This window comes from Balaenoptera physalus (assembly GCF_965194825.1).
Source record: "Balaenoptera physalus genome assembly, chromosome: 18".
NCBI classification, from domain to species: domain Eukaryota; kingdom Metazoa; phylum Chordata; class Mammalia; order Artiodactyla; family Balaenopteridae; genus Balaenoptera; species Balaenoptera physalus.
Genome location: NC_138899.1, coordinates 15400496 through 15425116, shown reverse-complemented (window position 1 = coordinate 15425116; position 24621 = coordinate 15400496). Strand labels below are relative to the sequence as shown.

At 36.0% G+C, this 24621-nt stretch overlaps 1 protein-coding gene across 4 annotated transcripts in view; it reads left to right on the top strand.

Annotated features, from left to right (window-relative positions):
• Window positions 1-24621, top strand: part of GPR180 (G protein-coupled receptor 180) — a 282996-nt gene that overhangs the window by 25168 nt on the left and 233207 nt on the right. For 3 of the 4 annotated variants that reach the window (XM_082434664.1, XM_082434666.1, XM_082434665.1), the window contains one exon: window positions 275-9424. In XM_082434664.1, the coding sequence (XP_082290790.1) occupies window positions 275-433 (159 nt within the window). In that variant the 3' untranslated portion in view covers window positions 434-9424. Of the gene's footprint in view, window positions 1-274; window positions 13600-24621 lie in introns of those variants that run through there. The other variant, XM_082434663.1, reaches the window with a different exon arrangement.

Here is a 24621-nt window from a genome sequence, read left to right as displayed (position 1 = left end):
TTTGTATCTTATTTTGACATCTATAAACTAACTGTCAAAGGAATTTTACTTTTGAACAATTATAGTTGAACATTAGTCTCATTTTCCTATTGAAAATTTCTTTTACAAAATGTACCCACAGTAAAGATGGGACGGATACAGTTTATTATTTATATATATTTATATAAAGTATATATAAGTTTATATATGTATAAAGTATTTATAGGTCCATGATAAATTAAATATAATTTCTGTTTTTGCATGCAGTAAAGCATTCCCTTTCTTTTCTTTTCAGGTCATTACAGTAGGCGTTATCCTTTGCCAGTCTGTTTCCATGGTGATTCTCTACAGACTCTTTCTATCCCACAGTCTATACTGGGAAGTTTCTTCACTTTCCTCAGTAACACTGCCACTGACCATATCATCTGGACACAAAAGTCGGCCTCACTTCTGATACTTGATTTTCTTTAGAGGAAAAGTAAATTTATTTACCAGAGTGCAATAAGGATCCAAATACAGTGACTTTTTTTTTCATACTTTTGGTATGAAAAATTGAACAGGGAAGGCAGAGCATGTTATTTATACAACTGCATTTAAGCAGTACCAAACTGAAAAAAAGGTAATAAATGTTTTGAAATATACTTAATAAACTTTCAAGAAAGAATGTTGTTATAAGGTGATTTATGCAATTTCCATATGGAAATAAAGATGAAAAGAATTATATGATATTTTGGTAAGAGATTCACCACTTATAATGCCTCCTCTTATATCAATAGTTAACTCAGGTTTGATAGTCTTATAAAAAGTAATCAGTTAAATGATTACTTGCTTATACATGTCTAAACCAAGTCCAGTTATGAAATCAGTGTAAGACACTGGTTAAAAACTGCTTCTTTTTATGCTTTAAGGAAAGTGCATTTCGTATTGGAGTTTAAAGAAATTGAAAATGAAGTTACTTCAGAAAATCAATATAAAATATACTCATAGTTAAGTGAATAAGCTTTTGTTTATTTGTGGGTGGGGTTATTCTCCCTTTTCTTCTATTACTTTTAGCTCTAGTTAGGTTTTAGCTTGATTAGCAAAGCGTTTTTGACAGATAGTTTATGAAAAACTTAGATACATTGCATTGGTTTTACAAAGGGTTTTAAAATCTGAGCACTTAGGTGAAGGGACAAGCAGGTTTACATGTTTAAAAAGAAAGAAGGAGAAAGTACTGTGTGATATGCTACTAAAATTTTAATCCTGATATAATTCATTTCTCTTACACTGAATCCCCAATCATAATTAAGCTGTATACTCAGATTAAATTAACAGAAGCGTTTCACATAAATACTGGTTTCAGTCATCAACTACCCATGAATTCCTGCCCAAGGATACTTAATCAGGATTAAATTTTCTATGAATAATTGAAAAACAAAATACTCACTGGATTTGTTATAATCCGTGTTGGCACTGGATTCTAAGTAGTTGCCATCTTGAATCCTTTGTAATAAAGCCATATTTTTGCGTATGATGCCCCAGTATTGAGTATACACTCTTATCAAGTGCCTGTTTAAAAAACTGCTAAATTGTTGTTGCTACTTGCTGTATAAAATGACTATGCCCATGAATAGTCACTGATCAGAAATTATTCTGTTTCTGTTTTTCAAGTCATTCAGGCCTTTACATTTTTACCTCTGGCTTATTTTAAAGATTTTTTTTTTATCTACTTGCAAAGGTATTATGTTTTTAAGCAAGAGATGGTGCGCTGATCTGGTAATTAACCTTTTTAAAATTAAATAGTTGAAGCAACATAGCACAACTTAAAAATATCTATGATTTTGTCTTTGTTTTTCCCTTACATCTAGTCTCATTGGAAATGAATAGTATTCTGCTTCATTTTAAAGGGAAAATACATGTGTTCATGACTAGCAAAATGGCAGAACGACAGAGTTCAGCCTGCTCATTGAATCATCAACAGTTCTTTGTAAATTATTTCATAAATGAGAGCTACAGATTGAGACTAGAAAATCTGAGGTATATCTTAGGTTTACATGTTCTTCTGAGTGGTCATGACCTTTTCTTTTACCACATCTCACTAATAACCCCAGTTATTATCTGTTGTGTTCAACTGAAGTACGGTTAATTGAGCTGGGAAAAAAAAGAGTGAAGCCTTTTCATAAATTTTGTGAACTTGCAACAGTGGGAAGAGAATAATCTTTGTGTTATTTACACAAAGAACATGGAAACTGTAATCAACATATATGAAATATATTACTGTGCTTGCATTTATGAGGCTTGAACAGGTTTTTTTTTACTCTATTTTTTAAGTTATGGTTGAACTTGCTGATAATTTATTTTGTTATTCAAGAGCCATTGTTAAATGAAGAAAAACAGTTAATAAATGTATAAGGCAGTTGTGAATAAAGGTTAGTAATCCGAGCTCAAAATTCATAGTTCGTAAGTCATGACACAGTGTCCCCTCTTTTTCTCTTTCTGAATGTTTACATGGAGATTTGTCACCACAGATTACAGAAAGATAAGTGTATACTGCAAACGCTAATTAAAGGTCAAAAGTTTTCTACTTTTCTTTCTCTGTCAGATAATGCTTTTTTAAAAATCTATTGATATTTTTACATTTTTTCTTAAAGAAGATGAGTGGTGTCTCGAGAGCTTTTTTTTTTTTTTCCAGAAGCATCTTGTTTCTTCTTTTAGGAAGGTATATATATAGTGGTGTTTATTTTTATTGACATGTATAATAATATTAGCCCCTATTTAATTGAGTGCTTACTGTGCATCAGGCCCTTCACACTCATCCCTAAGCTCTAGTGCTGTAACCACACTCCCCTTTAACTGAGTATAAGAGAGAGGATAAATGATTCCCCATAGTCACCTGACTTTCCTTCACTTTTCTACTTTACCCCTCATGATTTAATTAGTACCTATTAGATGATGGGTTAAATTTTAGTGCGAATGAATGGCTATCCATAGTTAATTTTAGCTGTTGATTTTTAACATTAAACCTGGAATTGTGCTGAAAATCAGAAATGAGCTTGACTATCTGTGTACCCTCAATATTTGAACACCTGGCTTTCAGCCAGACAGTATTGCTAGCAGGGAGAGATAATCCAGGCAGAAGAGCTTGCTTTAAGAAAAATTTTAATGATCTCAAGTAAAATAAGCCACTTCTGATGAAAATGGGAGATATACAAGTCTAAGGCCAATTCTAACATAAGGAGACTAGAATCTATACATCAGCATAAACATTGGCCCCTTCAACATGTTTCCTTTAGGCGGCTATGCATATTCTCTGGAAACTTTTTGGAAATCTAGAATTATTTATGACACGTTCACTTTAAATAGCTTCAGTGGTGTCAAATCTTTAAGGTTCTTTGTTTTTGAGAAGTGATTTGATATAGCCAATAAATTTGAGACTAGATCTGAAGAGGTAATACCAATTTTTGTTCCAACATGTATTTATGAATTGAGACTAAAATAATGAGATTGGTTTTCCAATGAGATCTGAAAACTGAACTTGTGCAGTAGTTCTGTAATATTGCTGCTTCCACACTTGGGTGCCTTCTCTGCACAACTCCAAGGGCATCATGCACATTGTGCTCTAGGAGTGACAGTTACATAGAAGAGCAAGAAGCTTGGAGTTGTGGAAGGGGTGGTCCTGCCCGCTACAGCCCAGTCTCCACAAAGCAAAGGGAAATCACCTGGATGATGGAGTTCTTTGTGCTAACCTGATGCCTTTTATATTTGAAATTATTTTAAAATAATTTAGAAATGTAAATCAGATCAAACTACTGCTGTCATTAAAAACTCTCCATTTGCTTCTCGTTGCACTTAGAAAAAAGTGACTCATGCTCGTTACCATGTTCTACAAGGCCCCACGTGATCTGGTCCCTCCCTCTATCTCTGATCTCATTTCATACCACTCTCCCTCTCACTATGCCCCAGTCTCGTCATCCAAAAATACCTCATTTATATCACTGCCTCAGAGCCTTTGCACTAGCTATTTCTTCTGCCCGGAATATTCTCTTCCAAATCTTGATGTGGTTGCACGGTTGAATCCTCATCCTTCAAGTTGTCAGCTCAGATATCTTTCAGAGACCTCTGACCATTTGTGGTGGATTTATATGAGGCCAATGTAGCTAAGCTGGAGATATGTTTCTCAGAATTACCTCTGCATAATTCCAGAATAGCATGGGTCAAAGAGATGTTTGGAGTAAGATTTAGTGGGCTGAAGTAAAGTAGCCAGATCCAGATTCTTGTTAAAATTGAAAGGTCCAAGCAAGGCCCGCACTGTTGCTGCTCACCCAGGTTATTGCTTATCTGCTGGTTCACCTTCTTGGTCTGTGGGCCAGCAGCCAGGTCCACAGAACACCAGCTCCTACTGGGTCACCTCCTTCAGCTTCTCTGACTCCTGGGCCACATGTGTGTATTAGTCTATGACAAAGGGTGCTGGGTTGTGCAGGACAACCCCATTCTCGAGGGTGGAGACGTCCAGTGCATTCTCATGAGTTCCACTCAGTTCCCATGGGTTTTGCTCATCCTGGCAGGTCCCAGTGCGTCTTTGCTTTCCCCGCTTCACCTGTTTTACCTGTGTCATAGGTAGAAAAGCCTTACCTCTTGGAGATGCTTCATTCATCTTCCCTCTCACTTGCCAGACACAAAAGGAATAGCCCCCTAGACTCCCTATAATAAATCCCTTATTTTATATATTTAAAATTGAGTGTGTGTGTGTGTGTGTGTGTGAGAGAGAGAGAGATATCCTAGTGGTTTTCCCTTTCTGAACAGACCCGACAGATACACCATCCTATCTAATGCTGCTCCCCATCCTAATCACTCTATTACAGTATTTTCTTTTCTCTTTATAGTACCGCTTTATCTTTGCCTGTAGCCTCTCTCCCCAACTAGAATGTAAATTCTGAGGGAGTTTGGCCATTGTCTGTATTGTTCATTGCTGTATCCCTAGCACCTAGAACATTCTCTGGTGCACACTAGATGCTCAAAAAATACTTTTGAATGAATGGATAAAAGCAATTCTGAAAAAGTTTCAGACATGTATTTAGCAATACCTCTTATATAGTGACTTCAATAATGCCTTGCTGTTCTTTATTAAGTTATATGGAACTGAGAATGTGTAAAAATCTTGAGTGGTCAAGTAGTTGTTAAATAAAGTCTAACCTCTAAAACTCATCAATTTTAAGAAGATTCCTCAAGTTGTCAAAGAGCCAGTTTCCCTCTGTTTTAAATAGACTGTATTGGGACCATGTGATGCATTTTAGCCTACCGCACTAAAAGCACCAATTTAAAAGACGTTTAAGTTAGCTAGAGGAAGGAATGTTGACAGTAGTCAGAAGCAGCTGGGAGAAAGAAAAACTAAAAATGACCCTAACACTCAAATCACAGCAGCCTGGAGTCATTTAGTGTGGGTGAAAACAGCCCTGTGTGCCTCGATAGACACTTAGAGCTTTATTGTTCAATGTAGCTCATGACAATAGCCCTTAGTATTCGAAGATTATAAATTATGTTCAGAACCCTCATAGAAATGTTCAAATACATTGTTAATGTTTTATTCTTGTTAAATTGGTAATATATGTACATTGATTGTACAAAAATTAGAAGGTTGAAAAGGGTAAAAAAGTAAGTCCTTGCAGCCACTTATTTCCCTCCCCTGGATTCAACCTCTGTTACCAGTTTCTTGTATATTTTTCTAGAGATGGCCCCATGTATATATAAACATATGTGAAACACAGATTGGAGCACCCCATACAGGTTGTTTTGCACATTCAGCAGTTTATTTTGTATCCCTGCCTACTGAGTTGCCCCATCTTTTCATCGATTGCTTAGAATTCCATTATATGAATGAATCTTAATTTTTTTTTATCAGTCCTCTGTTGCTAGACTTGGTTTCCAGCCTTTTGCTATAACAGGTAGCCTCTTAACTCTTGGAATAAAAAATTTGCCTGGCCCTCTTCCCCTACTCCCAGACTGTCCTGCTCCCCACCCACCCCCCCATCCCACTTTCTAGGATCTAAATCATTGGAATTTCCAGAGTGCTAGAAGTGTCTTTGTTATTCATGGTGGAAACTGATAGTTTATGCTAATGAGATGACTCTGTATGAAAGCTGACCACACCAGAAAGACCAAGCATGTGATTAGAGGGTTGGGGCTTTGAGTCACAGTGATATCAGCCTGACCTCTGGGGAGGGAAAAGGGGATGGGGATTAAGTTCAACCCTGTGGTCAGTGAGAGACTCTATCATGCCCATGTAATGAAACCCCAACAAAGACTCTGCACACTGAAGCTCAGTTGAGCTTACAGATTTTTAAAATACAGGTAGAATTTAAAGTTGTTTTTTTTTTAATGGCCACTGTGTTTTACCTGTGTCATAGGTAGAAAAGCCTTACCTCTTGGAGATTATGTTTAAACCCCTCATATTTTCTTCTAACAGTCCTTTTTTTAAAATATGTTTAAAGTTTTGATACACTTGGAATTAACTTTGCTGTAAAATGTGAACTAGAGATACAACTTAATTTTTTTGAGATGGTTGCCCCCTTATTGCAACATCATATATTGTATAATCCACCTTTTATTTATTGATTTGTAGCTAATCTATTTGGGAACTTTTAAGCCTTTTCAATAAACTGTTGATTCATGGTCTAATACCACACTGTTTTAATTATTGTAGCTTTAAAATATGCCTTACTGTCTGATAGGGATAATTTCCTGTTAATACTCTCCTTTTTCATAATTTTTTTATTATTCTTGCCAATTTTTTCGTATGAGCTTTAGAATCCTTTTTTTTTCTGATTTTTTTCAAAAGAAAAACAAATCCTGTTTACTGTTTTTAGTGGGATGTATTAAATTTCCATATCAACTTAGGGATTTGACTTCCTTAACATGTTGGATGTTAATTTCACAGATGGTAGCTTGTCCTTTTGGCTCCTTAGCCAAGCATGTCATCAACTGTCTGAACTGTGGTTGCTTCCATAGTGATTCATGAAACTGGTATGAAATACCTTTCTATTTTTTTAATATGAGTGTGTGTTTGTCAATCGCTTTTTAAAGACTTCTTTATATAGAACTTATACATTTCTTGATAATGCCTAGATATTTTAATGTTTTCTTTCATTATATGTTGTATATGGCTATTGTTTTACATGTGAAGACTGTTGGTTTCTGTTTTTTAATTTTGCTTTCAATCACCCAACTGAAATCCCCTAACAGTTGTAATAACTTTCTAGTTGGTTCTTTTGTACTTTCTAGATAAACAATCATGTCATCTGCAAATAACGATCATTTAAATTCTCTTCTTCCCTTTTTTACCTCTCATTTTTACTCCTCATTGCTAGTATCTCCAGAACAAGGTTAATTAGTTTTGGTAACATGGTGGTAAGAGTTCTACATTCCACATGAAGTGGTTCCAAGTAGACTTTGAAAAGTTAAATATTTATACTGTAATCCCTAGAATAAGAACTAAGAAAAAACAAACTATACATTTTTTTTCAAAAATGCAATAGGAAAATTAAAAGGGAATAATAAGAAATGTTCAAAAAAAAAAAGAAAAAGAAGAAAGGGGAAATGAAGGAATTAAAATCAGAGAAAAATAGAAAAGCAGAAAACAATAAAATGATAGACCTATATCCAAACACATCAATAATTACGTTAACTGTAAGTGTTCTAAATCACCAGTTAAAAGACAGAGATTGTCAGAATAGATTTTTTTGAATGTCCCAACTATATGCTATCATCTATAAGAAGCTCACTTCAAATATAATGATATAAGTAAGTTGAAATAAAATAATGGGAAAGATATACACATGCAGACAATAATCAACTAAAAGCTGGAATGACTATATTAAGATCAAAGTAGACTTCAGAGTAATGAAGATTACCATGGATAAAGAAAGGATTAAAAGATAAAAGGGACAATTCACTAAGACGACATTGCAATCCTAAATGTATACATCAAACAATAGATCTTCAAAATACATACATCAAAAACTGACAGAACTGAAGGGAGAAATAGACAAACTCATAATTATAGTTGGAGACCTGAGAACTCTTCTCTTAGTGATCAACAGAACTAGTAAAAAATCAGCTAGAATACAGAATTGAACACCGCCACCAATCAACCAGATCTAGTTGATATTTACAGATCACTCAACCCAACAGCAGAAAAATATACGTTCTTTTCAGGTGCACATGGACCATTCATTAAGATAGACTATATCTTGGGTCATAAACCATAACAAATCTAAAAGAATTGAATTTATACAAAATATGCTCTCTGATCATAATCAGGAGCAGAAAGATAACTGGGAAATCTACAAACACTTGAAAACCAAACACTTTTTAAATGAACCATGGCTTACCAAATATATTTTGAATTGACAGAAAATGAAAATACAGCATATGAAAATTTGTGGGAGGAAGCAAAAGTATTTCTTAGAAGGAAGTTTATAGCACCAAATGCTTGTATAGGGACTTCCCTGGTGGCGCAGTGGTTAAGAATCCGCCTTCCAGTTCAGGGGACGCGGGTTCAATCCCTGGTCAGGGAACTAGATCCCACATGCATGCCACGACTAAGAGTTCACATGCCACAACTAAGGAGCTGGCAAGCCACAACTAAGGAGCCTGTGAGCCGCGACTAAGGAGCCCACCTGCCGCAACTAAGACCCAGTGCAACCAAAATAAATAATAAAATAAATAAAATTAAATAAAAATTAAAAAAAGAAAGAAATGAGCTATCAAGCATGAAAAGACATAAAGAAAACTTAAAAAATAATGCTTGTATAGAAAAGAAGAAAAGTCTCAAATTAATAATCTCGGCTTCCAACTGAAGAAAACAAAGAAGTGAAAAATAACCCCAAAGCTATCAGAAGGAAGGAAATAATATAAGAACAGATATCAATGAACTTGATCACCGAAAAACCATGAAGAAAATCAATAAAACCAAAACTGCTTCTTTGAAAAAAATCAGTAAAATTGATAAACTGCTAATAAAACTGACAAAGAAAATAAGAGGAGACACAAGTTACTGTTATCAGGAAAAAAAGAGGAGATATCAGACTCAACAGACATTTACAGACTAACAAGGAAATACTGCAAAACAAAACCAAAAACAAAACCTCTGCTAACATTAATATGACAATTTAGTGGGCTTCCCGGGTGGCGCAGTGGTTGAGAATCTGCCTGCCAATGCAGGGGACATGGGTTCGAGCCCTGGTCTGGGAAGATCCCACATGCCACGGAGCAACTAGGCCCGTGAGCCACAACTACTGAGCCTGCGCGTCTGGAGCCTGTGCTCCGCAACAAGAGAGGCCGTGACAGTGAAAGGCCCGCGCACCGTGATGAAGAGAGGCCCCCGCTTGCTGCAACTAGAGAAAGCCCTCGCACAGAAACGAAGACCCAACACAGCCAAAAATAAATAATAAATAAATTTAAAAAAAATATGACAATTTAGTTTAAATAATCATTTCCTGAAAACCATACGTAAAGAACTATGAAGGGTCTGAGATTTTACCCTACTTACTACCTAACTAGTTAACCTGTTACTGCTTCGTGGAGGCTGCAGAACACATGAGACTCCTAGGTCAGAGACAAAGGACTTTATTACTCAGAACACAGTAAGCATCATGAACTTCAGGCTGTTTTGCATTGGTTACACATACCTCTAAGTCCATGGGGGCAATACTGGTAAGACTAGATGGATGTTACACATACAGTGGATTTGTGTAGCCCCCAAGGAACTCTGAACTTGGGGAATTTCTCTCTTTTGTAACTGGCTTTGTGTTGAGAGGGAGAAGTTACCTCACCTTGCTCACTGCAAACACAATCCTGAGAAAGACCCAGACAGAGAATGTTTGGAGCCTTGCATTCTTGACATACCCAGCAAAGGCATATGCAGGGATTCATAGGGCTCATGATGGATTACCTCTTCCAATAACAGAAACCACCAAAACCTACTCAAGATGAACTAAATATCCAAAATTGTCCTATAATGACTAAGGAATTCTTGTTTAAAAGGTTTAAAAGCCTTCTGAAATAGAAATCTCAAGGCCCAGATGGTTTTACTAGTGAATTCTACCACGCATTTAAAGAAGAAATAATACCAAATTCTACACAATCCCTTCCAGAGAAATATAAGAGGAAAGAGAGAAAGATGCGAAGGCAATTCAGTGGAGAAATGAATGTCTTTCCAACAAACAGTGTTGGAACTATCGGACATCCATATGCAAAATAAATGAACCTCAACATAAACCCCACATCTTATACAAAAATGAACTCAGAATGAATCATTGATTTAAATGTAAAACTATAAAACTGTAAAAACTTTTATAGAATACATAGGATGAAATCTTTGTGACTGAAAGTTAGTCAAAGAGTTCTGACATACCAAAAGCACAATCTACAAAAGAAAATATTGAGAAATTTGACTTCATTAGAATTGAAAACTTTTGCTCTGCAAAAGACACAGTTAAGAGAATGAATAGACAAGTTACAGTCTGGGAGAAAATATTTTAAATCACTTATGCAATAAAGTGCTCTATAATAAAATATGTGTAAAGAGCTCTTAAAACCCTACAGTGTGAAGACAACCCAATTAAAAAATGGACCAGGGAATTCCCTGGTGGTCCAGTGGTTAGGACTCAGCACTTTCACTGCAGAGGGCCCGGGTCTGATGGTTGGGGAACTAAGATTGCGCAAGAATATATATAGATGACAAATTAGCACATGAAAAGATGTTCAACATAATTAGCCATTAGGGAAATGTTAATTAAAATCATGGTGAGATGCCCCCTATTAGAACGCTAAAATAAAAATACTGAAAATACCAAGTCCTGCCAGGGGTGTGGAGCATCTGGAACTCTCCTATATTGCTGGTGGGAATGCAAAATGGCACAGCCATTCTAGAAAAACTGTTTTGCAGTTGCTTATAATGTTAAATAAATTACCATATGACACAGCAATCCTACCTCTGGGTAATAACCCTAGAGAAGTGAAAACTTATGTTCACACAAAAATCTGTACACAAATGTTTATAGCAGCTCTATTCACAATCAAAAAACTGGAAACAACCCACATGTCCTGAATTTATAAAGTATGATATATCCGTGCAAAGGAATAGTGTCAGTAATAAAAAGAAACAAACTTAATTCACACAACTTGGGTGAGTCTCAAAGGCATTATGCTGAATAAAAAAGTCAGTCTTAAAAGGTTATATACTATATGATTCCATTTAGATGACATTTTCAAATAAACAAAAACTATAGTCATGGAGAAAAGATCAGTGGTTGCCAAAAATTACAGGTGGGAGAAGGGTAAGACTATGAAGGGGTAACACCAAGGAGTTTTTTGGAGATGTTGGAACTTTTCTGTATCTTGACTGTGGTGGCTACATCAATCTATGCGTGTGTTGAAAGTCAAAAAGCTGCACACTAAAAAAATCAATTTTGTGTCATAATTTAGAGAATAAAATAATTTTTTAAAAATGGATGTTGGATGTTGTCTAATGCCTTTCAGCATCCAAGAATATGATGATAGGATTTTTCTCTATTGTTCTATTAAGTAGTGAGTAGTAGTATCAGATTTCCTGATGAAGAACCATACATTTTCGAAAGTTTTACCATCCGAAACTAATGAGATTTTTAAAAACTGGGATAGTTAATAGGGTATACACTTTAGCAGTTTAGAGAATGAAAACATTCAGGTTCTCTCATTCTTTGAGTATGTCTTTTTAAATTTTTTTTAACATCTTTATTGGAGTATAATTGCTTTACAATGGTGTGTTACTTTCTGCTATATAACAAAGTGAATCAGTTATACATATACATATATCCCCATATCTCCTCCCTCTTGCGTCTGCCTCCCACCCTCCCTATCCCACCCCTCTAGGTGGACACAAAACACCGAGCTGATCTCCCTGTGCTATGTGGCTGCTTCCCACTAGCTATCTATTTTACATTTGGTGGTGTATATATGTCCATGCCACACTCTCACTTCGTCCCAGCTTACCCTTCCCCCTCCCCGTGTCCTCAAGTCCATTCTCTAAGTCTGTGCCTTTATTCCTGTCCTGCCCCTAGGTTCTTCAGAACCATTTTTTTTTTTAGATTCCATATATATGTGTTAGCATACAGTATTTCTTCTTCTCTTTCTGATTTACTTCACTCTGTATGACAGACTCTAGGTCCATCCACCTCACTACAAATAACTCAATTTCGTTTCTTTTTATGGCTGAGTAATATTCCATTGTATATATGTGCCACATCTTCTTTATCCATTCATCTGTTGATGGACACTTAGGTTGCTTCCATGTCCTGGCTATTGTAAATGTCTTTGAAAGACAAGAGTCGTGTGTTTGTTCTGAAAAGTGCATTTAAAATCAGTTGTATTATTTTGAATTTTTGCTTTGTGCATCACTTATATTTCAGGGTTTTTGCCACTAGATGCTTTAGAGTATAGCTGGTTAGTTGTAAAAGGTGCCAAAATCTTTCATATTTAGAAGGTAGTATTACCTACTAGAAGGAACAGGGAATTTTTAACAAGACAGACAGATTTCAAATCCTGGCTCTGCCATTTTTCAGTCATTTTCTCACGTGTAATCTGGTTTTGGAGCAAACAGTGATTCCTTTAGCATGGAGAAGGGGTCTTACTGAATAGAGTAAGGAGTGTCCAAAAGTGAGAGATGGGTTCTAATATTACTAACTCATAGGATTGTTGTAAAGATTATGTATGGTGCTTGTGCCTACTCAGTGCAATGTTCTTTTTTTATAGACCTGAAGGTTGTGTGCAAAACTTTCAGCGAACCTGAGGCTCTTCCTAATCTATTCATTCATAGAGATGATATTTAAATGTCCATGAGATGAAAGTGTTTGTTTTAAATAATTGTACATATATGGTTAGAACAGAAAGTAGGTGTGATTGGAATATATTCAAGATTCTATCTAATTCACACGTGACTACATTCCAACATACACCCACACAAAATAAACTTTAAAATCTCTTGCCTAGCCTGTGAGCCTCATAGATCTTTCAGAAGATTAGCTTTTAAGACTTATCCAGAAGTTAGAGTGTTTGTAAAAGATTTTTTGGAGGGGAGGGGGCGGTGTTAAAGTAGAAAGTGGTTTCTTCTTAGATACACCAATTTCTATGACCAAAGTTCCTTATCAAATTAGTAAACTATAATATTCTTTTGTTCCTTTTGTAAAGATATCAGGGTCTGTAGAAATAAATGACATTCAATAGTTATTAAAGTTTACTATTTCCAAACTAACAATCCTTTTAAGCCCCTGTAAATTCTATCTTTGATTGTTCCTAAAAGCATATAGAGTTGTTCATAAGCTTAATTTGAGAATTCTAGATGGAAAGCATTCTAAATGTAGTAAAGTCAGGCTTTAAGAGCAATATCAAAAATCACAAATTATGGCTCTTATCTAGATTTCAAGGTCATAGATCTCTCACCTTTTAAAATATAAATTCCTTTCCAGAGAGCAACATTTCACTGCCTGCTCTTCAGCTTCCAGGAACCCATCTCTCTCGCTCTATCCAGTAGGACCCCTTCACTGTGCTGAAAGGATCACTGTGCTCCGAACCAGATGTTTTCCCCCAGGGCTCTGCTTTAAGTCGGTAAGGCAATATTTCCTGCCCTTTGTCTTCTTATTTCTCATACTCTTTACCATAATGTTATTTTGCTGTTTCTAGTTCTTGATGATACACCACTGTCAGCTCAAGCTCACGCTATGACTTTCAACAGCTATGACATGTCTAAACCGCATTACCTTGAAAGTGTTGGCACTAGTGAAAAATAGAAAGGAGCCAAATTAATAAAACAAAACATTTCAAAGGGTTCCTATGGATACACCCTGAAACCAGGAAATACACTTTGGGTTGAGTTGACTCATTCGCCTATAATCACCTCTCCTATCCTTGCTGCATCATTTATGTACACACCGTATAATACGGGCTTGAGGAGAATCGGAGCATCTGATGATTGCGATCACATCACCAAAGGTGTGCCTTTCAGCCTATAAAATCCATTCTTAAATGGGTTATTGTATTTGAAGTGATTTATTACAATCTTTAGAGATAAAATATGAGTACTGTACAAGGGGTGTGGAAACCGAGGTACAAAAATGGCATGTTTTATGTAGAGGAGCAATCAGAAACTAATGAGTATGCATTCTAATAAGGGTAAAGGCACTGCAGCAGATTGAAAAGACTTCCTTTGATTGCGAGTTGAACCTGTGCAGAGCTGGACTCAGTAATAAAGCGGTGTTATGTTCCTTTGCATCTGATTTTATGAGACCTTTATGTGTCAGTGTGACTCTCCTCTTTATGTATTTGTATTTTAGTTTTAATATATTTGCTTAGAGTTTGATTTTCTTTAATGAGGTAAAGCTTCAGGGTATAAATGTAAATGCTACTGTATAGCCCCTGAGTTATGAGTGGCAGGCGAGGAGTCAGGAAAGTAGGAATATAGTCTGAAGTGAAGATCAGCTTTTTTTTCATTTAAAGAGGAAATGCTTTTTTATCTCCATATATGTAGTGACTTTTGTTTTCTTGGGTGATTTACCTATACCTGACCTTTTCTATTTAGTTCTTCATCTTTTCCTTTATACTTTCTAAGAGCTTTACCTATAATGCATATTGGAAATATTTTTGCTAGTTTGTGATTTGCTTTTCCGTTTTGTTTGTGATTTTTTTGGCATTCAGAAATGTAAAGTTTTCACGTAGCTAAATATATGAATATTTTCCTTTGATGTTTCTGCCTTTAGTGTTCTTTAGTACCCTAAGATTATATATACAGTTACATTTTTATTCACTAATTCCATGGTTTCTTTTTTTTCACAATTTTTTAATTTACTTGGAGTTTATCTAGATGTAAAACAATAGTTCTCATCCAGGGCTACGCATTAGAATTACATGAGAAAAAAATTTATGTGTCTAGATGCCATCCCAGACTAATTAATTCATTTAGACTTTCTGAGGGTGGGGTCTGGCCATTGTATTTTTCTTAGAATTTCTGCAAGTGATTGACGATGTGCAAACAGAGTCAACAATCACTGTTTAAAGAGTCAGGTATGAATCCAAGGTTTTGTTTTTCCAAATCGTTCCAATCCACCTTACCAAGATGTTTTTGAAGAATATTTACTAATATGAAAATGGTCATGATAAAATAAGCATAAGTGAAAAAAATTGACATAAACTTTACACATGTGTGGCATATATACCAATACCCTCTGATTCCAACTTTACACTAATGTATGTAGCACTATACAAAAGACTGAAAAAATACATTCAAATCTTAGTGATGATTATCTCAGGGTGGTGGAATTCAAATTTTTTAATTTATTCTTTTCTGCATTTTCCAAATTCTCTACAAGGAGCATGTATTACCCTTTATAATAAGAAAAATTAAAAAGATTAATTTCTAGTCTTAATTATTTTTTAAACAGTACGTAGAAGAATAGGAGAAATGTTTCAACTGCGACAATTTTCATTAGATTAGGTCTGTGGCTTGGGAAGGTGGCTTGTAAGATGAGGACATTGCACTTGCATACATAAGTTTTACTGTTTGCTGCTTATATTTTTATAAACAAATACATGTTTATTTTATAGACATTGATTTAAATTATAACTGATTTTAAGTTTATGAAATGTTTGCTTTTTAAAAAATTTATTTATTTTATTTATTTTTGGCTGCATCGGGTCTTCATTGCTGCACGCAGGCTTTCTCTAGTTGAGGTGAGCGGGGACTACTCTTCATTGCTGTGCACGGGCTTCTCATTGTGATGGCTTCTCTTGTTGCGGAGCACGGGCTCTAGGCGCGTGGGCTTCAGTAGTTGTGGCATGTGGGCTCAGTAGTGGTGGCTCATGGGCTCTAGAGCGCAGGCTCAGTAGCTGTGGTGCACGGGCTTAGTTGCTCCACAGCATGTGGGATCTTCCTGGACCAGGGCTCGAACCCGTGTCCCCTGCATTGGCAGGCAGATTCTTAACCACTGCGCCACCAGGGAAGCCCCAGAATGTTTACTTTTTAACATTAACTTATCTCTGAGAATAAAATACAGTTTGGGGAAGACTGATAAAAAGAATCTGTAGAGTTCAGCATCTGATTTCTTTGGCCAATGAGGAAATCATAGTGGCCAGTATGGTTTTATCTTAGCTTGTGTTGGCACATTTCCTCATTCTGCAGAAGGGATTCAATTTAATACTAAGACGTTGCATTCATGTAGGACTTCTGTAGACAGTAGAAACTAAGAACTTTAGACAACATTCAGTCCATTCTCCTGTTGACAATTTAAAAAAAATTTTTTTAATTGAAGTGTAGTTGATTTACAATGTTGTGTTAGCTTCAGGTGTACAGCAAAGTGATTCAGTTTTTCAGATTCTTTTCCATTACAGGTTATCACACGATATTGAATATAGTTCCCTGTGCTATACAGTAGGTCCCTATTGTTTATGTTGACAATTGAAAAGACTTTTTGAAGACCATTTATTACATTGGCACCTTACAAAAATTCCTGTATTCAGCTGGCGAGATTTTACTGTATGTAATTGAATCTAAGATTCCATTGTTTTTAAGATTTACTGTTAATTTTACTAAGAAACAAATTGCTGCTAACCAAATTATGACACAATGCTTTCCAAACACATCAACTATTAGATGCGTTCAATTTCAAGATCTTAAAATTTGAAACATAGATGCATCTTAGAATCGAAATACAGGCATTTTTTTCTTCAAATGAGAATACAGAAAGATGAGGAGACTTTCTTTTCCAATACATCCAGGATTTAAACTTCAATATTCAAATGTTCTATACCATGAGGACAACTAATTTGTAGAAGTTATAACTGAGATTAGTGAAGAAAGGATTTGTATGATAATTTGTTAGGAGATGTATTAGTCCAAGTGATAAAGGTATTATTGTTGGAGGTCAACCTGAGAAGGATCAGAGGCCACGTCTTCCTACCAATCGAAGTGACACTGGAGACATTTGTTTCTGCCATATTAAGTGTAAAGTCTTATCACTAGTAAGCGTTCTTCTGCAAAAGCTTTCTAATTAGTTAAATGACTCAGGCCCCCTCTTTGCCATAGCTTTGACATCTTCCCTAAGTGCTAGGGGGGAGTGAAGGGATTTGAAACATTTTATCGTAAATATTTGACTAGTTTGACTCTGAGCAGAGTGGTTATTATATTAATTAGTCAAATCTTACAATCACAGATTTGAAAAGGAGTCTTAGAGATTCTCTTAAAACAATCCCCTCATTTTGCAGATAAGGAATCTAGAGGCTCTGGGCAGGGGGGAGGGGGTGTAAATAATTTGCTCAAGATCACATGGTCACATAGAGGCAGAGCCAAGACTGGAATCTAGGCCCAGGCTCCCAGTCTAATATGCACTTTCCACTGTTAACACATTCCCAGTATTCAGGGATATGATGATTGTGGTTTTTAAGTAATTTCAAATGCACTGAATTTGTAAATTATATGCTTATTTTGGCATATTTGTTTTGTAAGTGTTTGCTTCATCTGCTTTGGGGAAAATCTAAAAGAGAAACCAGCAGTGGTGACTTATCACTTACAGAGTTCAAGGCATTGGCCACGTACTTTCTATAATGTAATCCTCTCAACAATCTTGACAGGTAATGCGTTCAAATAGGTTAAGTAATTTACCCAATGTTACACAGTTAAGTGACAGAACTGAGAGTGTGTCAGGCTCTAAAGCTTATTAGCTGCTACACGATACTCCCTTCTTTTGATTAAAACAAACTTCAAGTGAAGTATTTTATACTGCATAGGAGATGAACATCCTGGGTCTCTCACGTTTGCAGAAGATACTTTCACAGACTTGCCAGAACATTCATAGCCCCAGCCAGGAGAGGAGTAAGAAGGGAGTTTGTTGGGAGGAGTCCTTCACTGATGCTGTTGTGCTGTACTTGTGGGGAGGGGCAAGAAAGGCATTCGAATCTCCTAGGTCAATCAGCCAGATAGGCTGATTTTTATTGGTAGCATAGCATCTTTCTCATCAACCAGATTATTGCTCATTTTTATTAAATATTATGCTTTTTTTTGAGGTATGTTAAAGAAAATAAGAATCTTTTATTTTATTTTATTATGTTTTAAGTAGTGTATTTACTCATCTCATTATTAACAATTGTAATTTTTAAGCATTTTTTCGTCCCTTTGCAAATACGTTCCATAAAAAAAGTATTAAGCATGGCCTCAAAAATAGGCATGTCATTGGTAAGAGCTGTAAAATGCTTTCTTCAGGAATAGTATGTAACATTTACATGTCGCTCTGTCGTCGCAAATTTTTCTTTAAAAAAATTTTTTAATGAAATTCTAAAATTTGAGTCAAAGTTTGTTCTGTTCACACACATTCCTGAATGATTTTTTTCCACGTTTATTGAGGTATAATTGACATATAGCACTGTATGAGTTTAAGATGTACAGCATAATAATTTGACTTACATATACTGTTAAATGATTACCGGTACCATAGTAAGTTTAGTTAACATGCATCATCTCATATAGATACAAAAAATAAAAAAAAAGAAAATGAAAAGAAAAATTATTTTTTCCTTGTGATGGGAACTCATAGGAGGTACTCTCTTAACAATTTTCAAATATAGCACATAGCGGTGCTAACAATGGTCATCATGTTGTACATTACATCCTCAGTAATTACGTATCTTAAAACTGGAAGTTTGTACCTCTTGATATCCAATTCCCCCTTTCCCCACCCCCTGCCTCTGGTAACCACAAAGCTGATCTCTTTTTCTATGAGTTTGGTTTTGTTGTCATGTTGTTGTATTAGATTCCACATATAAACAAAATCATACAGTATTTGTCTTTGTCTGACTTATTTCACTTAGCATAATGCCCTCAAGGTCCATCCATGTTTTTACAAATAGCAGGATTTCCTTCTTTTTTATGGCTGAATACTCTAAGTATATATATATAAAATCTCCATTCCTCTATTGATGAACACTCAAGTTGTTTCCGGTCTTGGCTATTGTAAATAATGCTGCTGTGAACATGGGAGTGCAGAAATCTCTCCTTGAATGATTTTATGTACACATGTCAACATAAGATATAAGACTGCTAATCTATTTAAACAGACTTGTCAAGACCCTCACAGCAAAGAGGGACTGTGTTGGCTATTGTTTTGTTGGCCAAAAGATCCATTTTGAAATGTTTTATTTTTAAAAACTGACTTTTTTCAAAAATTATATTTATTAGTATTAAACAGTATATAATTTTAAAGATGTAATCAAAATATTCTTGAAAAATGAGAACAAAATTGGATTCACATGACTTGATTTTAAGACCTACTATAAAGTTACAATAATCAAGATGATATGGTTTTGGTGTAAAGACAGACAGATCAGTGGAACAGAATATAGAGTCCAGAACTGACCCACACTTACATAATCAAATGCTTTACAACAAACATGTCAAGGCAATTAAATGAGGAAAGGAAAGTCTTTGCAACAGATGGTACTGAAATGACTGGATAGATGTATGTAAATAATAATGAACTAATGAACCTTGAACCCCCTACCTCATACCACACCCAAAAAATTAATTTGAGAGGAATAATAGGACTAAGATATAAAAACTAAAATTACAAAACTTCTAGAAGAAAACTTTGTGACTTTCAGGTTGGCAAAAAATTTCTTAAGACACAAAAAGCACTAAGCTTTTTGTGAAGCTTAGAGAAAGTTGAGAGTGTCTTCATCAAAATCAAAACTTTTGCTTTTCAAAAGATATCATGAAAAAATGAATGGTAAGACACAGACTGGTAGAAAATATTCACAATGCATATATCCAAAAAAGGACTTTATCCAGACTAAAGAAGCCCTATAATCAAATAAGAAAAACACAACCTAATTTGTAAAAATGGGCAAAAATCTTGAACACAAAAAAGATATATGAATGATTAATAAGCACATGGAAATATGTTCAACATCATTATCATCAGAGAAATACAAATCAAAGCCGAATACCACTTCACACCCAGTAGAATGGCTGAAATTAATAAGGCTGTTTCCAAATAGTAAGACTGTGGGGCAGCTCAAACTCATATACATTGCTGTTGGGAGTGTAAACTGATACACCCACTCTGGAAAATTTATTGGCAGTTTCTTATTTATTTATTTATTTTGGCCACACAACGCGGCTTGTGGGATCTCAGTTCCCCAACCAGGGATTGAACCTTTGCCCTCGGCAGTGAAAGCACAGAATCCTAACCACTGGACCACCAGGGAATTCCCTATTGGCTGTTTCCTATATGATGAAACGAACATTGATCCTAGGACCCAGCATTTCCACTCCTAGGTCTTCATCTTGAAGGAAAAAACATATGTCCACAAGTCATTTGACTTACATAAGAATGTTCAGAATGACCAAATCCTGGGAACAACCCAAATATCTGTAAACGGGAATGAATTAAAAAATAGTGCTATATTCATGTAATAGAATATTACTCAGCAATAAAAAGGAATGAACTATGATATATGCAACAACATAAGTGAATCACAAAAACATTATGTTAAACAAAAAAAAGCCATACATGAAGGAGTGTGCTCACATTCATATGAAGTTTTAGAGCAGGCAAAACTAATCTGTGGTGATAGAAACATGAACAGTGAGAAAAGATTAGAAGGGGACAAAGAGAACTTTATGGCGTACTAGACATATTCTTATCTTGATTGGATGTTTGTTACATGGATGTACACACATCAAAATTCACCAAATTGTACACTCAAGATCCATGCATTCTACTCTATATAAATTTTACCTAAAAAATATTTCTAAAAGATGACATTGTATTCATAGCTATGAAGGTAGCTAACAAAGTTGTTTCACATAAAATGGGGGCATAACTAAGTAACACAGGGTAGGGGCTTCCCTGGTGGCGCAGTGGTTAAGAATCCGCCTGCCAATACAGGAGACACAGGTTCGAGCCCTGGTCCGGGAAGATCCCACATGCCGTGGAGCAACTAAGCCTGTGAGCTACAACTACTGAGCCTGTGCTATAGAGCCCGCGAGCCACAACTACTGAAGCCCGCACACCTAGAGCCTGTGCTCTGCAACAAGAGAAGACACCGCAACGAGAAGCCTGTGCACCGCAATGAAGAGTAGCCCCCGCTCACCGCAGCTAGAGAAAGCCTGCACGCAGCAACGAAGACCCAACCCAGCCAAAAATTAAAAAAATTAAATTAAAAAAAAAAGTATGCACAGGGTATAGAAGAAAAATTCATATTGGGCTACTGTTGAATATTACTAAACAATGGAGTATATTTTACTCTACAAAGTCTGGATGTACTAAATATTTAGAAACATTACATGGAAGAGCTGGAAATGCATTATTTTGTTACTGAAACCAGTTCAATTGGATTTCAGTATTTTGAGAGGACTATGGATATATTGAAGAGCGTAGAAGACAAAGCAACGTGTAGTCATTTCTATGAGAAAATGTGAAATGAGTGACAGTTACAGATTCAAGAAATGGCAGAGGGGGCTTCTTAAAATACAAACAAATAAACAATGTGAATAAAAGAGTAGATGGAGGAAATAGCTCTTTTATATTTCACAGATGACAATTATATGCAATAATTCAAAACTATAGTAAGAGCAATTTAGTTTAGACTTTTAGAAAGAATTTAGTGATTGAACATGTTCGTATCGGCCAAAGGTTAGACACTGGAGCCTTAAAAGTTCAGTATTGGTAGTTCTGCCTGCAAGCGCATGAAGAGCTACTGGACATTTGAGAGCCCCTCATGGCCCTGATCTGGTGAACCCAGGATATCTGGGATCAGTTAAAGGAAACCCCTAAGTACACACCCTCATTCATTTCGGTTCTCATGAACTACGGAATAAAGGAAGGTGTTTGTTAATTTTTTTTTTTACTAATAAGAATCCCCTGACTTTTGATCTTTGGGGCTCAACTTAAGTGTTAACTCCTCTGGGAAGCCTCTCTGGCTCACCCTTCTCCCAGGCTATGTTAGATGTTCCCCCCTTATGCTTCTGCTTACAGGTTCTTGCCTTAGTATACTGTATCGAGTTTTCCAATTTTCAAATGATCACAAACTTAGTGGCCTAAAACAACATACGTTTATTATGTCGGTTTCCATGGGTTGGGAGACCAGGCATGGCTTAGCTGGGTCCTCTGCCTAGAGTCTTATAAAGGTACAGTTATGGTAGCAGCCGGGCCATCTTCCTTCCTGGAGCCCAAGGTCTTCTTCCAAGCTCATGCGGTTGCTGGCAAGATTCAGTCGCTTGCATCTGTTAAGACTGAGGCTCCTATTCTCTTGCTGGCTGTCAGCCAGGGGTCACTCTCATCTCCTAGAGGCCATCCACATGTGGTCCTCTCACAGGTCCTCTCCCAATGTAATGTATTACATCTGAAGTAGCTTCCTTCTTCAGAGCCAGCAGGAGAATCTCTCTGACTTCTAGACCCTCTTCTAAAGGGCTCACCTCATTAAATCAGGCCCATTCAGTTTCATCTTCCTTTTGATTAACTCAAAGTTAACCAATTAGGGGCTTTAACTACATCTGCAAAATCCCTTCACCTATGACACACAGTGAGTGTGAGTGCTATCCCACCATACTCACAGGTCCTGCCCACACTCAAGAGTGTGTGTCATTGGGGTTCACCTTAGGATTCTGCCTGCCACAGATAATGTGTCATGAATTGGAATAGAAAATACATGAAGATGGGCAATTTTATTGGGGTTAAATATTGAGTCTAATATTTGAGGCATTGAGTTTGAAATGCCTGTGTGTCACCTGGGTGTAGAATACTGTGTTTGGTGACTTTCCCCACAGTCCCTATGGACTTTGGCAACCATTCCACTCCAGTACAAATACTGCAAAATCATCTTCTGAATAACTGTACCCATCCAATGGGACAGAAGTAGTAGTTGCATGAATGATAAGAGCATCTTAAAATTTCTTTGACTGTGTCATTACAACCTTGATGTACATTTTCAATTGTATACACTTTACTTATAGTTTTGTGCATATGTGTATATACACATATCTTAAAATAATGTGAAGTTCTTTCCCATGATATATTTGCTTCTAAGTAGTGTGAGATATTCTTATGAAAAATGGATGCACAAACCACATGTTTAATGTATTACATCAACAGTATACATTTATTTCCTAATATTTTCTGGGTTCTCTGGCTTTAGGACAGAAACCAAAACACATTCTTTCTTACGTTTTGAATTCTAAGAAGAAGCATCCTTATAATGATATGTTATTATGTCCTTCTACAGACTGTGATCTCATGCAGTAAAATGTAGTTTATGTGATACCTGATATTATATAGTTGCTGTCCATGAATACTGTTGTATTTTGCATTTGCAGCATGTGGGTTGGCATTTTATGGGAAGAGTCTGTGTTACAGCTACACAGTTGCCCCACAAAGGATAAAACAGCTGCCAACTGAGAGTAGGCACTGCCTGAGGCCTTTCAGAGCTCCTTTTAACTACAAGAACAACATCAAACAAGATGGTGGATGGCTTCATTAACAGCCTGTTTGAATAGCATTTTCTCACTTTGAGATAAAAATGTTCTGAAGAGTTTGTTTAGGTCTACTAATGAATATTTCATCCCCGGTGGAGGGAACACACAGGGGACTGCCGCACTAACAACCCTTCCGTGAACTCACCCACCCTTTGTGTTCAAGTGGTGTGTGTATCCGGAGAGGACGGGGCTGCACATTTGAGAGCACTGACTCTTTTCGAACGTGGTTTTCTTCTTGTTTGGTTTGGTTTGCCATGTGAAACAATTGAATCCTCAGTTGCAGTCTAAAAGTGTGGTACATATATGAGAAATCAGACTAGAGCAGTATTTATTTAGTAAACATCTAACTTCAGGATTTTAAAACCCTCCCTCCTGAAGACTTTTATTAGGGTGAAATTTCACATGGAATATAAAATTAAAATGTTTACAAATAAGTATGTTTTGCTGTGTCTCATGATGACTTTAATTTTTGAGTTTAAAAAATAAAATCTTTGAAGTGTATCAGCCTTTACATATTCACAAGATCTGAAGGATCAGGCCCTTCATTTGCATTTTTGAATTTTCTTTAGCTCAGAATAGATTTGATTAAAAAACAAAATTTGGCGCAAGATTAATCCGTAATAGGATTTTATTGCTTCTGTTACTTAAAAAAAACAAACAAACAATGTTATGCTTTGAGGTGTGATTAGCACATAAGTACAGCAGCTACTTTTCAGATATGTCTCATTTCATTTTATTATGTATTCACTTATTGGATTCCACATTTGTGGAATGGTGTGTTGGAAGTATACAGTTTAGTTCACTCTCCTTACATCCACCAAGTGACACAAAATTTAATAACATTTGTTTTTGCCTGATTGTAACAAATGTGTATTCATACTTACTAGGTGTGAGGTCTAATTTATCACAAAAACTAATAGGTTTCCCTAAAAGTACATCCAGTAGATTTTTGAATTGTGAGAAATTTAAAGTTATGGTTGAAATGCTAAAATTAAGTTGCCCCACCCTGCCTCAGGGGCCAGATTTTGCACTATTAAACATCTACATAAGTAAGGATTTCAGAAATCAGTACACTTCCTTTCGTGTGTAATCTACTTGGAACATTGCTCTGT